The following is an 18009-nucleotide window of genomic DNA, read 5'->3' as shown; positions in this document are numbered from 1 at the left end:
CAGCAGCAGCATGTATGGATGTGAGAGCTGGAATATAGAAAGCTGAGTGCCAAAGAACTGACGCTTTTGAACTGCAGTGTTGGAGAAGATCCTTGAGAGTCCCTTGGACTGCAAGGAGATCCAACCAGTCCATCCTAAAGGAAATCTGTCCTCAATATTCTTTGGAAGGACTGATGCTGAAGCTGAAACTCCAATACTTTGGCCACCTGAGGCGAATAACTGACTCATCTGAAAAGACCCTGAAGCTGGGAAAGATTAAAGGTGGGAGGAGAAGGGGACAACAGAGAATGAGATGGTTGGATGGTATCACTGACTCAATGGACATGAGTTTGAATAAGCTCCTGGAGTTGGTGATGGAGAGGGAAGCCTGGTGTACTGCAGTCCATAGTGTCACAAAGAGTCGGACACGACTGAGCAACTGAACTGAACTGAACTACCCAGGCTTTATCAGAGACTAACCGCCTTGGGGGAAAAGAAATAGCCCAACTGGTTGGATCTCCTTGCAGTCCAAGGGACTCTCAAGAGTCTTTTGAACTGTGGTGTTGGAGAAGACTCTTGACAGTCCCTTGGACTGCAAGGAGATCCAATCAGTCCATTCTAAAGGAGATTAGTCCTAGGTGTTCATTGGAAGGACTGATGCTAAAGCTGAAACTCCAGTACTTTGGCCACCTCATGTGAAGAGTTGACTCACTGGACAAGATTCTGATGCTGGGAGGGATTGGGGGCAGGAGGAGAAGGGGAAGACAGAAGATGAGATGGCTGGATGGCATCACTGACTCAATGGACATGAGTTTGAGTGAACTCCGCGAGTTGGTGATGGACAGGGAGGCCTGGTGTGCTGTGATCCATGGGGTCGCAAAGAGTGAGCGACTGAACTGAACTGAACTGAACTGAACTGAACTGAACTGCCTTGGGGGAAGGGAAATAGCCCATCTATTTCCCCACCCCCTCAGGCCATCCTAACCCTCCTTAAGAGGAGAAGTGGAGGTCTGAAAAGCAAATCTGAAGGTCACAACCAGATGCAAAGGCTCAAAAACATGGAGATCTAATCACAGCTTTAAGGATGCTTCCCCTCCCTCTATACCTTACAACTGTACCTCTAAAAGCCCACCTCTTACCCAGAATATCATGTCTGACTTTAAATTAAAAAAAAAAAAAATTGCAAGGCATACCAAAAAGCAAAAAAAGAGAGACAGTTTGAAGAAACAGGGCAAGAATCAGAACCAGAGTTAGACAGAGCAGCGATGTTGAAACTGTCAGACCAGAAATTTAGTACAACTCAGATCAGGAGATCCTTATTGCAAATTTCAGGCTTAAACTGAAGACACTAGGGAAATCCACTAGGCCATTCAAGTTATGACCTAAATCAAATCCCTTATGATTATACAGTGGAGCTGACAAACAGATTCAAGGGATTAGATCTGGCAGAGAGAGTGTCTGAAGAACTTGGACAGAGATTAGTAACACTATCCAAGAGGCAGTGACCAAAACCATCCCAAAGAAAAAGAAATGCAAGAAGGCCAAGTGGTTGTCTGCAGAGGCTTAACAAAGAGCTGAGGAAAAAAGAGAAGCAAATGGCAAGGGAGAAAAGGAATGCAAGTTCAGAGAACTGCAAGGAGAGGTAAGAAGGCCTTCTTGAATAAACAATGCAAAGAAATAGAGGAAAACAACAGAATGGGGAAAACTAGAGCTCTCTTCAAGAAAACTGGAGATATCAAAGGAACATTTCATACAAGGATGGGCACAATAAAGGAGAGAAATGCTAAGAACCTAGCAGAAGAGGTTATGAAAAGGTGGCAAAAATACACAGAAGAACTATACAAAAAAGGTCTTAATGGCCCAGATAACCACGCTAGTGTGGATACTCACTTAAAACCAGACATTTTGGAGTGTGAAGTCAAGGGGTCTTAGGAAGCATTACTACAAAGAAAGTGGAGGTGATGGAATACCTGCTGAGCTATTTCAAATCCTAATAGATGATGCTGTTGAAATGCTGTACTCAACATGTCAGCAAATTTGGAAAACTCAGCAGTGGTCACAGGACTGAAAAAGGTCAGTTTTTATTCCAACCTCAAAGAAGGACAATGACAAAGAATGATCAAACTTCCATACAATTGCATTCACTTCACATGCTAGCAAGGTAATGCTCAAAATCCTTCAAGTTAGGCTTCAGCAGTAGTTGAACTGAGAACTTTCATGTGTACAAGCTGGATTTCTAAGAGGCAGAGGTGCCAGAGATCAAATTGCCACATTCACTGGATCATGGAGAAAATGAGGGACTTCCAGAAAAACATCTACTTCTGCTTCATTGACTACGCTAAAGCTTTTGACTGTGTGAATCACAACAAACAGTGGAAAATTCTCAAAGAGAGGGGAATACCAGACCACCTGACTTGTCTCCTGAGAAACCTGTATGCAGGTCAAGAAGCAACAGTTAGAGCTGGATATAGAACAATGAATTGGTTCAAAATTGGGAAAGGAGTATGACAAGGCTATGTATTGTCACCCTGCTTATTTAACCTATATGCAGAGTACATCATGCAAAATGCCGGGCTGGATGAACCAAAAAGTTGGAATCCAGATTGCTGGGAGAAATATCAACAACCTCAGATATGCAGATGATACCACTCTAATGGCAGAAAGTGAAGAGGAACTACAGAGCCTCTTAATGAAAGTTAAAAAGGAGAGTGAAAAAGCTGGCTTGAAACTCAACATTTTAAAAAAACTAATATCATGGCATTTGGTCCCATCACTTTATGGCAAATAGAACGGGGAAAAGTAGAAGCAGTCAGCGACATATTTTCTTGGACTTCAAAATCACTGCAGACAGTGACTACAGTCATGAAATTAAAAGACACTTGTTCCTTGGAAGGAAAGTTTTGACAAACCTAGACAACATATTAAAAAGCAGAGACATTGCTTTGCTGACAAAGGTCCATATAGTCAAAGCTATGATTTTTCCATGTACGGATGGAAAGTCATGTACAGATATGAGAGATGGATCATGAAGAAGCCTGAGCACCGAAGAACTAGTGATTTCAAACCGTGGTGATGGAGAAGACTCTTGAGAGTTCCTTGGACTGCAAGGAGATCAAACCAATCTATCCTAAAGGAAATCAATCTTGAATATTCATTAGAAGGACTGATACTGAAACGGAAGTTCCAATACTCTGGCTACCTGATGCAAAGATATGACTCACTGGAAATGACCCTGATGCTGGGAAAGACCGAAGGCAAAAGAGGGTGGTAGAGGATAAGAAGGTTAGATAGCATCACAGGCTCAATGGACATGAATTTGAGCAGACTCCAGAAGGTAGTGGAGGACCGAGGAGCCCGGTGTGCTGCAGTCTACGGGATTGCAAAGAGGTGGATACAACTTAGCAACTGAACAACAGTAGCAACAAATGATTAATATGCTAAGGGTTCTAATAAAAAAGCAAACAATATGCAAGAATAGATGGGTAATATAAGCAGGGACATGAAAATTATAAGAATCAAGAAGAAATGCCAGAGATCAAAAACACTAACAGAAATGAAGAATGCCTTTGATGAACTTAGTAGACTGTGTATTCATCTGTGGAAAGAATCACTGAACTTGAGTATATGAACATTAGAGAAGGAATAAGTCAAGGCAAATTTAAGTTTTTCTTTTTTGAAAACAGATATAACAGATAACAGTTTGTTCAAGATAACAGCAACAAAGTATTTTATTATATACGCATATACATATAAAATATGTAGATAGACATTTATTACACACATACCCATATGCATGAAAAGAATAACAACAATGACACTATGGCCAGGAGGGAGGAATTATGATTATTTTGTTATTATAAGGTACTAGCACTACCTGTAAGGTGGTTCAGTGTTATCTGAAAATAGATTGGACTGGTTGTAAATATTGCAATATCTAAGGCAATCATTTAAAAAAAGCGAAAAAAGAAGCAAACTGATGTGCTAAAAAGGAAAGAAATCAGAATTGTGTAAAATGCTCAACTAAAGCTATAAATGACAAAAAATGGAAGACAAGAATAAAAAACAAAGGCAATGAACAGAAAATAGTAACAAGTTTGGCAGGTATCAATCTAACTAACTCAATCATCACTTTAAATGGTATTGGTCTAAATACACCAAATATAAGACAAATATTTATACAAATTCTAGAAATTTGTATAAGTCAGTCTCCCAAGGCAAAGGAAAACAGAAGCAAAAATAAACAAATGGGACCTAGTTAAACTTACAAGTTTTACATTGCAAAGGAAACCATAAACAAAAAGACAACTGGGAGAAAATACTTGTAAACATCAAGTTTGATAAGGCTTAATTTCCAAATATAAACAAGCAGCTCATACAATTCAACATCAAAAAACCCCAACCAATTTAAAAATGGGCAGAAGGCTTAAATAGACTTTTCTCCTAAGAAGACATACAGATGGCCAACAAGCATGTGAAAAGATGTCCAACATTGCTAATCATCAAAGAAATGCATATCAAAAGCACAACGAGTCAAGAGGAAGGGGAGATATGTACACCTATGGTTGATTTACCTTGATATACAGCAGAAATCAACACAACATTGTAAAGCAATTATCCTCCAATTAAAAATGAATTTCAGAAAAGCACAATGAGGTATCACCTCACACCTGTCAGAATGGCCATCATTAGAAGTCCATAAACAGTAAACGCTGGAGAGGCTATGGAGGAAAGGGAACCTACCAACACTGTTGGTCAGAATGTAAACTGGTGCAATCACTATGGAGAAAAGTATGGAGGTTCCTTAAAATACTAAAAGCCGAGTTACATATGATCTTGTAATCTCATCCATGGGTGTGTATCTGGAGAAAACCATAATTCGAGAAGATACGTGCACCCCAGCATGGCAGCACTGTTCACAACAGCCAAGACATGGAGGCAGTGTAAACGTCCACTGACAGATGAACGGACAAAGAAATGTGGTCCCATTAAGTTGGAAAGAAACATGCACCCCGATATTCAGAGCAGCATTATTCACAATAGCCAAGATACGGAAGCAATCTATCCACACCCAAATAAAGAAGATGTGGTGTGTATACACATACACACACAAACCGGAATACTGCTCAGCCATAAAAAGAATGGAAATTTGCCATTCGCAGCAACGTGGATGGATTTATGCTTAGTGAAATTAAGTCAGGCAGGGAAAGACAGATACTGTATGATACCTCTTATATGTGGAGCTAAAAAAGTAAAATAAAATAAAACTAGTGAAGTTAACAAAAAAGAAACAGACTCACAGAGGCAGAGAACAAACTAGTGGTTATCAGTAGTGGGGAGGGAAGGGGGGAGGTTCCAAAAAAACAGCAGTGGATTAAGAGGTACAAATTACTATGCATAAAATGAATAACCTGCAAGGATATACTGTACAGTGCAGGGAATATAAGCAATATTTTAAAATATCTATAATGCAGTATAACCTTTTAAAATTGTGAATCACTATGTTGTAGACATGAAACAAATAATATTATACATCAGTTGTACCTCAGCAAAATTTTTATAGCTTAAAAAAAAGCTAAAGTATCTGTATTAATTTCAGATAGACTTCAGAACAAGGGAAAATATGAAGGTCAGAAGCATCACATAGTAATAAAGAACCCAATTCATCAAAAAGACATATGAGACTTTATTGTGTGTGTGCTTAACAAGAAAGCTTCAAAATATGTGAGGCAAAACTGATAAAACTGCAAGGAGAAATAGATGAGAATACCACTACAGTTAGAGACAGCAACAGCTCTCTACCAAAAATGAACAGACCCAGCAGACAGAAAATCAGTGTAATGGTATAGCTGAATTCAACAGCATCACCTCAACTGGTCAGAACTGGTATCTACAGACGATCTCATCCTACAGCAGATACTTTCTCCTCAAGCTCAAGTGGAACTGACACTGCGACAGACCATATAAAGCACATCTAAAGAAACTTAAAGTGGAAATTGTACAAAGGACACTATCAGACCACAACGGAATTAAACTAACTTAGTAACAACAAGATAGCTGGAAAATCCCCAAATACTTGGAGATTAAGCAACCCACTTCTGTATCATACATGGATCAAGAAGAAATATCAAGAGAAATTCTGAAATGTTTTTAACCAAATGAAAATAAAAATACAACTTATCAAAATTTATGGGATTCAGTGATGGGCAGTTGACAGCATTAAATGTTTGTATTAGAAGAGAAGAAAAAATTTTAATTAATAATATAAGCTTCCACCTTAGAAAACTAGAAAAGAAGAGCAAATTAAATGTAAAGTAAGCAGACAAAAAGAATTAAAATCAGAGCAAAAATCAACGAAAATGGAAACAGGAGATCATCTGCCACAACTGGGACATGCTATGAAGTAACAGGTCCATAATCCGCCAAAGTGTCACAGCCAGAAAGTCCAGGAAGACTGAGGACTGCTCAGACCCAGGGAGGCGAGGAGATGCTCCACTGACGCTGAGCTGTGTCTTCCTTCCCCAGAGGACTCAGTGCGACAACTGGCAAAATGACAGGGGTTATCTGAGAGTCAGACGATCACAATGTAGCAACGGCAACCTCTGATGTAGATGGCTATGCTGTGATTATGTTTGAAAGTACTCTTCTTTCCAGGAAAAACACACTCAAGTACTGGGGAGAGATGGGGCATTCCAGTCGGCAACTTACTCTCACGTGGTTTAGGATACAATCAAGTTCTCCGTAATGCTCTCCAACTTATCTGGAAGTTTGTGATCATTCTAAAACAGAAGTTTACTGAGAAAATAAAAGAAAACTCCATGAAAACAGACTTTGATTCCTTTTCTGGTGAATCCCTAGAACAGTGTCTGAAGACATGTGGCTTAGGGGTGTGACAGCTAACCACTGCAGAAATCAGGACAGGATCCAGAATGCATAAGCATGGACAAAATAAAATAACCACAGGTATTTTAAAACTTAAGAGATAACTGCCAAAATAAATAGCTAAGAAAAAAAAAAAGGTTTATCTCAAGCAAGGAGCCTGGGTGAGAAGAAGCTGGACAAGAAAAAATTGCTTTTGTTAATTGTCTAGCCAAGTGTTAGAAAGTACTGAACTTTGATTTTTGAAAATGTAAGGAACTTCAAAGAGAAGTATCAGAATTTAATAAAAAGACAACTGAAATTGAAATAGCTTCTCACAAAAATTAAAAAGAAATCTTTGCCTGAGAAAGTAACATCTGATAATTTTGTTTCTTGCATGATAGTCTGGTCACAACTCATTTATGAGCTTTCTCTTGTTTACCATCAACCTTTTCCTTTTCAAAGATATGCAGAGTTAATTCCAACACTGACTGTAATAAATAAAACTAGGTGGGACTTCCCTGGCGGTCCAGCGTCCTCCTCTCTGCAACTCGGAGGACATGGGGATGATTCCTGGTCAGGGAAGCACGATCCCACGTATCGCGAAGCAACTAAGCCCACATACCACAATTACTGAGCGCACGTGCTCCAGAGCCTGTGTGCCACAACTAAGGAGTCCCAAGCACCACAAAGCAACATCCCGCACGCCCCAGCTAAGATCTGACAAAGCCAAATACATATATCCAGCTCTTCGCGACATCATGGACTGCAGCCCACCAGGCTCCTCTGTCCATGGGGTTTCCCTTCTCCAGGGGATCTTCCTGACCCAGAGGTTGAACCCAGGTCTCCTGCACTGCAGGCACATTCTTTACCATCTGAGCCACCAGGGAAGCCCTTAAACAATGGAAAGCTGTGCGGTGGGTAAACACAATGTAAACGCCTGGTATTTTTCTTGCTTCCATGGAAATGGAAATAACATTCCCGTCAATAATGGGCTCCATTCAGCAGGAATTCCTATGACACACTATGCCTCCTACAAGGCACACCAGAATGTAGGTGGGGCCACAGGTGCCCATGTCTGCCACACAAACCCTGCACGCAGAGAGCTCATCTCACCAACCCAGCAGCAGGGAATGATGTTCCCTGTGCCACAGAGGAGGGAGCAGACGGAGAGTCTCATGGCAGAGCCCACAGCCTCAAACCCCATCACACTGGATGCAGCTAACCTAGAGAGAGGTGAAAAACACCACATACACGTTTGTACAATAGAATCTCATTTCTTAAGAAATCAGACACACCCTCACACCTGAAAAACTGAGAGAAAAAAGACCGTAAAATTTTAATAAGTAGGTGCATCAAAGGTGGTGCTTCCCAGGAGGCGCTAGTGGTAAAGAACCTGCCTGCCAGTGCAGGAGACGTGGGCTTGATTCCTGCATCCAGAAGATCCCTTGGAGTAAGAAGTGGCAACCCACTCCAGCACTCTTCCCTGGAGAATCCCGTGGACAGAGGAGCCTGGCGGGCTACAATCCACAGGGTCGTAAAAGAGCTGGACACGACTGGGCACACACTTAAAGTTTTAGTTTACTAGAGGCTTACTATGGCTCTCTCTGAAGTACTGGTAGGTACACATACACCCAATGTAGGGGTGAGCACAGAGCAGTCGCCACAGAGGGTGAGCCGAGCAAGTTTCACCCCCATCCAAAAATTCCAACTCATTCAAGAACCTGGAGATAACGGAGTTAAAGACGGGATATTTCTGACTTCATAAATGCCTCTTTCTTATTTGTATGCATCCTATTGCTTAAAATAAAAACCAATCAAATCCTTAGGTATATTCTGACAACAAATAATAACCACTGGTCTATGTCTGGGCTGGAATAAATCAGTCCTACACACAAACAGGTGCCTGTTACGTTATGTTTCGGCAAAATCCTACAGACTACAAGGCAAATTATCTTTGTCAGCATCTACAGCATAAACTTTCCTGGTGGCTCAGATAGTAAAGCATCTGCCTACAATGTGGGAGACCCAGGTTTGATCCCTGGGTTGGGAAGATCTCCTGGAGAAGGAAGTGGCAACCCACTCCAGTATCCTTGCCTGGAAAATCCCATGGACAGAGAAACCTGGTTGGCTATAGTCCATGGGGTCACAAAGAGTCGGACACAACTGAGCGATTTCACTTTCACTTTCTTTCACAGCATAAATTCATTCCAGTAAATTAGGGGAAAAAGAGAGACAGAATTACCACAGCCCTTATAAACAACTCTTACAGTCCTAAGATATTTAAGAGTATTCTTTTATATTGAAATGGAACAAGAGAGGAACACTCACCCAGGATCCTACTGGTTGGCCTGAGGTCACCCGCACCCTGGGGCCACAGCTGCTCGAGAGACTTTGCTAGAAAAGTTAAACTACCTGACTCTGATAGAAAGAATCCATTTCAAGATTAAAGCATGAAATAAAACCCAAACTACAGACGTGAATTTGTTGTAAATCAGCTCTGCTGAATGATTTACAGAACACCTAACACAGGGCAGGGGAGCAGTGTGAGGGGACGAAGACACACGGGTGTAGAGGAAACATTCACAGTTGTCCCCGTGGCCCATGACCGACTCTTCTCATATTTTCATGCTAATAAATGGCTCTTTTTCAAAATTCTAAAAAACACGCTTGTTTTGATAATATCGTTAAACTACTAACACACAGACTTCTGAAAATACGGGTTTGCGCTCAGTCATTAAGTCAAGTCAGACTCTGTGACCCCATGGACTGTAGCCCACCAGGCTCCTCTGTCAATGAGATTTTCCAGGAAAGAATACTGGAGTGCTTTGCCATTTCCTTCTCCAGGGGATATTCCTGACCCAGGGACTGAACCCGCATCTCCTGTGTCTCTTGCACGACAGGTGGATTCTTTACCCACCTAGCTAGAGAATGAAAATATAACTCCACGTTAGTAAGAAATTAATAACAATCTTTTTTCCTGCTCTCATAAAAACAAACCACAACAGCTCTCTTAGAACTTCAAAACTCAAACCTAACAAACTCACTAAGATTAAAATTAAAATATTTCAAAAAAAATTAAAATATTAAATTCAGAATTAAAATCTCTGTCTCCATACGGGGGAAAGTCGATACAACAATTTATATTAATACACTAAGATTTCTATAAATAAGACAACTTTAGGGAAACATACATTGGTGAAATCCACTCACTTTCCATCCTTTGAGAATCTTTTCCTTGCAAAAACATTGGCCAAAGAGTAAGTGCTGGATTGAGCTTATTGGAAAAGGATGCTGACTTTATATTCAATCTTGGCTTCTCCAAAGAATCAAAGTTCTTATCCTCCATGGGTGACACATAACAAGCGAAGTTCTTTGCAACCAGATCATCGTTAACACAAACCTGTATAAACATTTCATGAATAAGACAAACACAGTCACATGACTTCAAAAACCATGCCAAACTTAACTGAAAATTAATCTTCAGAAAAATTATTTTATAGAACAGAATTTGACAGAAATTGATCACATGACTTCTGCTTTCGTAATGGTGAACTACACACCTCTGGCCAACCTTTTTCAGAAGAAAAACAGGAGAAAATATTTTTAGATAATACCTTTGGACGGACATGTATCCAGAATACATAAAGAACTCTCAAAAAACTCAATTAAAAGAAAACAAAACCAATTTTTAAATGGGCAAAACACAGCAATTTTTAAAAGAGTATAGCATTGGCATAAAAACAGACACATAGTTCAATGGAACAGAAAGATAGCCCAGAAACAAACCCAGATATATATGGTCAATAAAATTCTAAAAAGGAGCTAAGAATATATAATGGGGAAATGACAGTCTCTTCAATAAATTGTGTTGGGAAAACTAGACAGCTACACGCATAACAATGAAACTGTGCAAACACCATATACAAACAAACTCAAAATGGATTAAAGACTTGAATATAAGATCTGAAAGCATAAAACTCATAGAAGAAAACATAGGTGATAATAAGCTCCTTGACACTGGTCTTGGTGATAATTTTTGGAGTTTGACACCAAAAGCAAAGGCAACAAAAGTGAAAATAAACCAGCAGAACTACATACATCAAACTAGAAAGCTTCTTCAGAGCACAAAAATCACCAATAAAACAAAAAGATTTTTAGTAAGAGGAAACATCTGTTAAGTCACTTATTATATAAGGGGTTAATATCCAAAATACATAAAAACTCATAAACAATAGTAACAAACAAACCCCCAAATAATCCAATTTAAAAATGGGCAGAGGATCTGAATCAACCTTTTTCCAAAGAAGACACGCAGATGGTCAACGGCGGGGGGGAGGGGAGGGGGATGCAAATCAAAACCATAGTGAGATATCACTTCACATCTGTCAGAATGGCTGTTGTTAAAAAGACAAGAAATACCCAGGGCAGGTGTTTCAAGCATGTGGAGAAAAAGGAACCCTTAGGCACCATTGGTAGCAAAGTAAATTGGCATAGTCACTCCGGAAAAAAGTACCAAGGTTCCTTTAGAAGTTAAAAACAGAATTACCATACAATCCAGCAATTCCACTTCTGGGTATTTATCTGAAGAAAACAAAAACATTAACTTGAAAAGACACATGCATCTCCGTGTTCACTGCAGTATTATTTACAACAGCCAAAATTATGGAAACAATCTAAGTATTCATCAGTGAATGAATGGATTAAAAATTGTGGCGTATATACATATATACGCAGTGGGATATTATTTGGCCACAAAAAGAATGAAATCTTTACATCTGTGACAACATATACTGACCTTAAGGACATCACGCTATATGACATAAGTCAGAGAAAGACAAAAGCTACATAATCTCCACTTCTATGTGGAATCTAAATACAAAGCAAAGCAAGCTCACAGAGAGAGAACGCACTGGTGACTGCCAGAGCTGGGCGTGGGGGTCAGAGGGAGAAGGTGGTGAAATGGGAGAAGGGAGTCAAAAGGTAAAAGCTTTCCATTATGAAATAAACGGGCCTATGATGTACAGCTAGCTGGCTACAGTTAGCAATACTGTATCGCATAATTGAAAGTTGCTAAATCTTCTGATGAGAACAAGAAAAAAAATTCTGTCACTGTGTGGTGGATGTTAACTAGATACTGTGCAATGCATATGTACAAGTATTAAGTCATTGTGCTGTACACTTGCAACTCATATAATGTTGCACATCAATTATACCTCAATTTTAAAAAAGGATAAAAAATTTTAAAAAGGAGAAAATGAAAATAAATGGGTAAAAGATCTGAATACCTCATTAAAGACATATGGATTGCAAACAGCATGTGAAAAGACACTCAAGACCGTTACGTCATTGAGTGAGTGAGTGAAGTCGCTCAGTCGTGTCCGACTCTTTGCAACGCCGTAGACTGTGGGATACCAGGCTCCTCTGTCCATGGGATTTTCCAGGCAAGGGTACTGGAGTGGGTTGCCACTTCCTTCTCCAAGAAGGAAAGTGCATTAGGGAAGTGCAGATAAACTACACACCAAAGAGAACGACCATGAAAGGAACGGAGAGGACGTGGAGGAAGTGTAACTCTCACTGCTGATGGGACTGTACAACGGTCACTCTGGAAAACAGTCTGGTAGTCTCTTAACACTTATAAAGCTACCCAGAAGGGTGACTCTCGGGTGTTTACCCAAGAAAAATGAAAGCACAGGCCCAGGGAAGACTTGCACGTGAATCGTCACAGGAGTTTCACTTGCACTTGCCCCACAGAGGCCACAGCTCAAATGTCCATCAACAAGCGAATGGATAAACACTGTGGTATATCCAGACAATGGAAGGACACTGTCCCGCGAGTGTATGTTCCTCAATTCTTTGTCTCGTCACAACAAAGATCTGGAGTGACGGACACTGAAGCCCCCTCGGCGAGTCACAACTCTCAGGTCTTGGATAGACCATGTTATAGCTCTCAGGTCTCAAATGGACCGTGTTATAGCTCTTAGACAAATCAGTGTTACAGCTCTATTTTATTTAGAAGATAGCAGGAAAACCCATATTCGAGACGTGAGGGCACGTCGATCTGCTCCATCTGAGTTCCCCAGCGCGGGAGAGCGAGCGAGCTAGCTTTGGCTCTTCTATTTATATGTTTCTCTCTCCCTGGGCCTGCTCTGTGTAAACTGGGCCAGCCAGGAGTGGTGTCTGTTTTACCTGAGGTCCTCACTCCGGTCCTCGGACCTTTTTTTGTGCCATGTTCGCGGGCTTTTCCCTTCCTGGTCTGTAGCCACCGCCATTTTGGACTCCTCTTCCCTGTTCTCCCTACCTAACAGATACTGACGATAAAAGGATCAGCGTGCATGTCTCCTAAAAATTTTGTGTGAAAGAAAACAAGTTTGAAAAAGAGAGAGAAAGAGAACACCCTGGACACATCCCTGTGCTTCCTTTAGGAGCCGGAAAAGCACTGTGGCCCCATTTTTTCCCTAGCACTTTTGACCTCACGCACCCGCTGTCAGTTCTCTCTGCTGAGCATGCCTCTGCTCTGTAACAGCCTGAGGTAAGAGCAAGTGTGAATGACACTGTTTTTCTTGTGTGCACTGTTTTATTAAAACAGCATTTTAATAATAATAAAGTACTTTTAAAATACAATTCTTTCACTTACCTTTTCATTTTTCAGAGTTACGTAAAGGTAAACCTCAAAAGTATCTTCTTCCACAGCACACAATTTGGCTTCTACCTGGGTAGTTGCTAAATAGCATAAATGAAAACATGAAGAAGACGATGTTAAAAGCATGCCTGAGGGACTCTCCTGGGGGTCCAGGGGTTAAGACTCCGCACCTCCACTGCAGGTCTGAATCCTGGCCGGGGAACTAAGATCCCGCATGCCACGCCTCAAGGCCAAAATAAGAAGAATGGGTGAATGGCTGTGGCTGTCTCTCGCCTGTTAACCTCTGCTAACTACTCATGGCTGCCCAGTGCCACAATGTCCGGCAGCTTCCTCCCTCAGAAGGGGGCTGGCGGCAGGCGAGCCACGGTGAAGCCTCCCCAGGCAAAGTCTGCCAAGTGTCCTCTGTCCCCTCAGCCCCCAACCTCCTCCGGCCGCCCTGTGACAGCACCTCGAGCACAGCTCTGGGCCCCTCTTCTTTTCCAGTGATCCCCAAGCCCACAGGCCCAGCCAGAGTCTTCCCCCTGAGTCATTCCACCCTCCGAACACCTGAAGAGCAGCTCCACGTGTGGGTACCGCCAGGCACGCTGCTCAGTCCACCAGTGTGTTCCACTTCCCTCTCACCACAAGCCTTTGAGGTGGTGCTGCTATCACTTTACAGGCGAGGAGACCAGGCTCTCAGAAGGCTGCTCAGAGGTAGCAGAATAGTACCCAAGCCAAGTTACTCTGCCTCCTCCAAGTCTGAGTCTCTCAGGGCCCCTGTGGGCTCACAAGGGCCCGAACTACAAAACCAGAGGTGCCCCCACCTCCCATTTCTCCAGGAACAATGCCTCTGGCTGCTCCTTCACCCGGACAGCAGGGCAGTGAAGGAGAGGGGCCACCCAGCAGGCATCAGGATGTAGCGCAACCACTGCACACCCACTACTCCTCAGCATGACCCTAGAGGCCGCCCAGTTACTTGGCTCAGACTGCCAGGGCTTAGGACAGATGCCACAAAAGAGTCTAATTTACAGCCAACGATTTAAACAGAGAGCACACTAAACAGGTGCTGAGACGTTCTATACATCTTCATTAGCAAGGATGGGGATCACACAGTAAGTACCCACTTACTACCCTTTGCCTGCTAAAAAACAGGCTTTTCATCATTGCTGGTTCAATGAAATGCATGTATATTATTTTGCAGCGCTGCAGTTTTATACAGACTAAGAAAAAGGCAATCACCGTGGAAGGGTGCCTCACCTACACAATTCCTGGCTGATTTCACTTGCCAATTACTGATGTCCACATCCATCGCTCAGGTTCCAAGGGTACAGAGTCACTGTGATACTTGGGGTGGAAAAAGCTCCCTGTGACTTATGAATCCCCCTGAGGGGGAAGGTCAAACAGGGAGACATGCGCATCTCAAATCCTTTCCCCAACAGAAGGTGAAACCCCCTTGGGGGTCAGTTCAAAGCAGGCAGCTGTGGTCATGCACTTGCCTTACCTTTCAGGATGTTCTGGAAGTACTGAATAGCTGCACTGTCCCACTTCTTGGCCCGTCTGGAAGAGAACAAAGGCAATCTCATTAAATAAAAGCCAAGGCTAGTCATGCTGACATCACTTTGAAATTACACAGTGGGTGTTTCGGACATTACATACGGAACATACGATGCAGGAACTAGGGAGTCTAGCTCTGACCTGGGGTGATGACCCCAGCTGCACCCCGCAGTAGGCTTCTCTCCCACCACCTCCTGCGCCAGTGTAGAGACTCACTGCGAATGGGCCCTTTGTGGGGCTTCCTGCACAACTGTGTCCACCTCCACAGTATCATCCATCCCAACACCATTGTCCCATTTACCTGCAACATCCGTCTCCCCAGCCAGGGTGCTAGCTCCCCGGAACAGGGAATGAGTTGGGTGAGGAATGCTCAGCACACACTGGCAGAGCGAGGGCTCCCTCCGTGTTGGTTAAACCAAAGTGCCAAGAGTGGCCATGGGGGGCCCAGGCCCTGCTGTCTCACCGTACTCCTCACTCTGACAACTCCCTTTCACTGTGCCCCATCTCTCCCCATCATCTTGTCCTTTTCTCTGTGTGATACTGTGATTTATAGTAAGAAATATTAACTTGGTCACTGTCACTGTTTCTGGCACAGAGCTCAGTGATGAGAGTAATAAAAGGTGTCTTTTGTTATGTTACTGAGGTGACCTGTAGAAAGTGCCTATATAACTTAGACATGAGGGCTGGTTGCCAGGGGAACCAACCGTGTGATTAGAGGGTTGCATCTTTCAATCCCACTCCCTGGACCTTTGGGGAGGGGAGAGGTACTGGAGGTTGAATCAACTGTCAAAGGCCAATGATTTAAACAATCATGACTAGGTAATGAAGCCTCCATAAACACTAAAAATGGACTAGGTTGGGAGCTTCTGGGCTGGTGAACACTTAGAAGTGTGGGGGAACAGGTGTCCCTGGAGGGAAGGCAGCCCCTTTCCCCAGACCCTGCCCCATGCATCTCTTCCATCTGGCTGCTCCTGAGTTGTTTCATCTAAACTAAACTGGTGAAAATTAGAGCGCACTGTCTTATTGGTGAATTTACCTTAAGAATGTTTGTTGAAGCTCTTTGCCAATACATGTACTCCCTTCTACTCTCAGTCTTTCTCCTGGGGGCATATAATTGGCATATTGGCTGCCCCTAGCCATTCCTCTCTTGATAGCCAGCTAGGTTGTTTGCAAACAATCCTGCACTGTACATTGATGTAGAGATACATACACGCACGCACGCACATGTGTACACATGTATCTCTCTCACACACACACCCCCTATCTTGTGATCTGCCCACACTGCCAGTGTTTGTATGGGATGGGTTCCTGCACTGGGCAGTGCTGTGTCAGGGTTATGACTGTGATCTTTGCTGTCTTGAACGAGCACTCCCTGAGGTCCAGGGGGCAGCACCCTCCCACCCCCTGCCCTTGCACTGTCTTCCCCCCTCCTCCATCACTGTGGCTTTGTGGGGGATAAAGCTGCAGGAAGCAGCACAGTTCTGACTCAGCTTGCACGGCCTGGTGATACTGCGTTCTAAGCTCTCTCTCAGCTTGGGGGCTGCCTCCATTACCAATGCTTTTGTGAGGTCTGTGGAGACCCGCCCATCTCCATAGCCCCAGCCCTCATCACCTGTAGTTCCCTTGGTCTGATGAAAACATCACTCTTGCAGCTGCCTTGGGATCCACACCAATAAGATACTAAGCCAGCTGGTAAATTCGCCAATAAGACAGTGCGTTCTAATTTTCATTAAAAGCTCCGTCAATGTGAATATGCATAAAAGCACCAACAAAGGTCTGCCAATTCAGAGCCTGAAAAGGTCACAGAGGCTTCCTAGGAGGAAGGGCAGGAGGGAAGAAACAGGGCGGGAGAAGGATGCCTGGACTTTTCGCTAATGCTCCATGATCTGATGTATCCATGTTTCTCTTTACAGTTAACTTGCCCTTTTTTGTAAAAAAAAAAGAAAAAGAAACAGAGCTTGGGTCTTACTCTAAACCCCCCTACACTGCAGCCTCTGGACATGGCTGCACGGCCAGGTTTGACAGGCTGATTCAGAAGATCCCTCCTGAAGGACAAAGAGACCTTTGAAATCGTTTTAGGACTTCTCATAAAGACTTGATTTCACATAAACTTCCTACACTCAATTTAAGACTTTTACTAATGATTCAGCATACATTAGAAGCTGTACTTACACAATTTCAGCACTGTCTTCACAGAAGTTAATGTGCAATGTGACAGGTTTTGTGCAGTACAGTCTGAATTTTTTTGCTCTGTAGGGAAGCCGCATAAAAGTTTCTATGGCAACTCGGATGCTTAACAGTGAAACAAAAACAGTTTCATGATTAAAAAAGTTATATAAAGTCCACCTATATAATTAACATACTTAACGTAAAACACACAAAATCTGATTCTATTTCTAATACAGCCACCACCAACAACAAATGCTTGGAGACATTTGCCCAACAAGGTGAAAACTGGTTCTTGGGGGCTAAGGGAACAAAACCTTACTTTTCTATGTATAAAGCACAAAAATACATGTAGTATATAAATACATACAGTACCTAAAAGATACTCAGTAATCTTTGGCATTAAAATCTCATGGCATGGCAGCAGGGAGGGATTAGAAAAATACTGTCTCCTTAGACTGAGAAACATTGGGTAATTACAAACAAACCTGGAAGCAAATTTTATTTAAGATTTAAAATTTTCAATTTCAATCCACAACCAGAATTACCTTTAAGTTTCTGTAAATAAGCAGATGTTTTCAGAATCACTGTTTGTCAACTCTGCACAAAAGAGCTGATGGACTGCAGTTTGATAAGTAAGTTGTTGCACGTTTTTATTTCCATTTTCCTTCATGAAAATGATAGAGCATTTGCACATACAGTTTCGACATCAACATGTTCTCAGGGCCATGTGTGGGCAGCCTGGGCACCTCGTCTCAAACAGTTAAGAGAAAGTGATTGCACTAACTGCCTCTCCAGGCTTCCTTACTCTAATCAAACAATTCTCTTGCCAA

At 42.4% G+C, this 18009-nt stretch overlaps 1 protein-coding gene across 2 annotated transcripts in view; it reads right to left on the bottom strand.

The window, feature by feature from the left end:
• Positions 1–18009, bottom strand: part of TDRD12 (tudor domain containing 12) — a 75537-nt gene that overhangs the window by 42859 nt on the left and 14669 nt on the right. For both annotated transcript variants that reach the window (XM_069550308.1, XM_069550309.1), the window contains exons 4-7: positions 17183–17302; positions 14958–15013; positions 13472–13557; positions 10048–10237 (exon numbers count right to left, since the gene is read on the bottom strand). In XM_069550308.1, coding sequence (XP_069406409.1) covers positions 10048–10237; positions 13472–13557; positions 14958–15013; positions 17183–17302 — 452 coding nt within the window. The remainder of the gene's footprint in view (positions 1–10047; positions 10238–13471; positions 13558–14957; positions 15014–17182; positions 17303–18009) is intronic.

The sequence above is a fragment of the Ovis canadensis genome, chromosome 14 (assembly GCF_042477335.2).
Source record: "Ovis canadensis isolate MfBH-ARS-UI-01 breed Bighorn chromosome 14, ARS-UI_OviCan_v2, whole genome shotgun sequence".
Classification (NCBI taxonomy): domain Eukaryota; kingdom Metazoa; phylum Chordata; class Mammalia; order Artiodactyla; family Bovidae; genus Ovis; species Ovis canadensis.
Note: the sequence above shows the minus strand (reverse complement) of the source record. Positions and strands in the feature narration are given on the sequence as shown.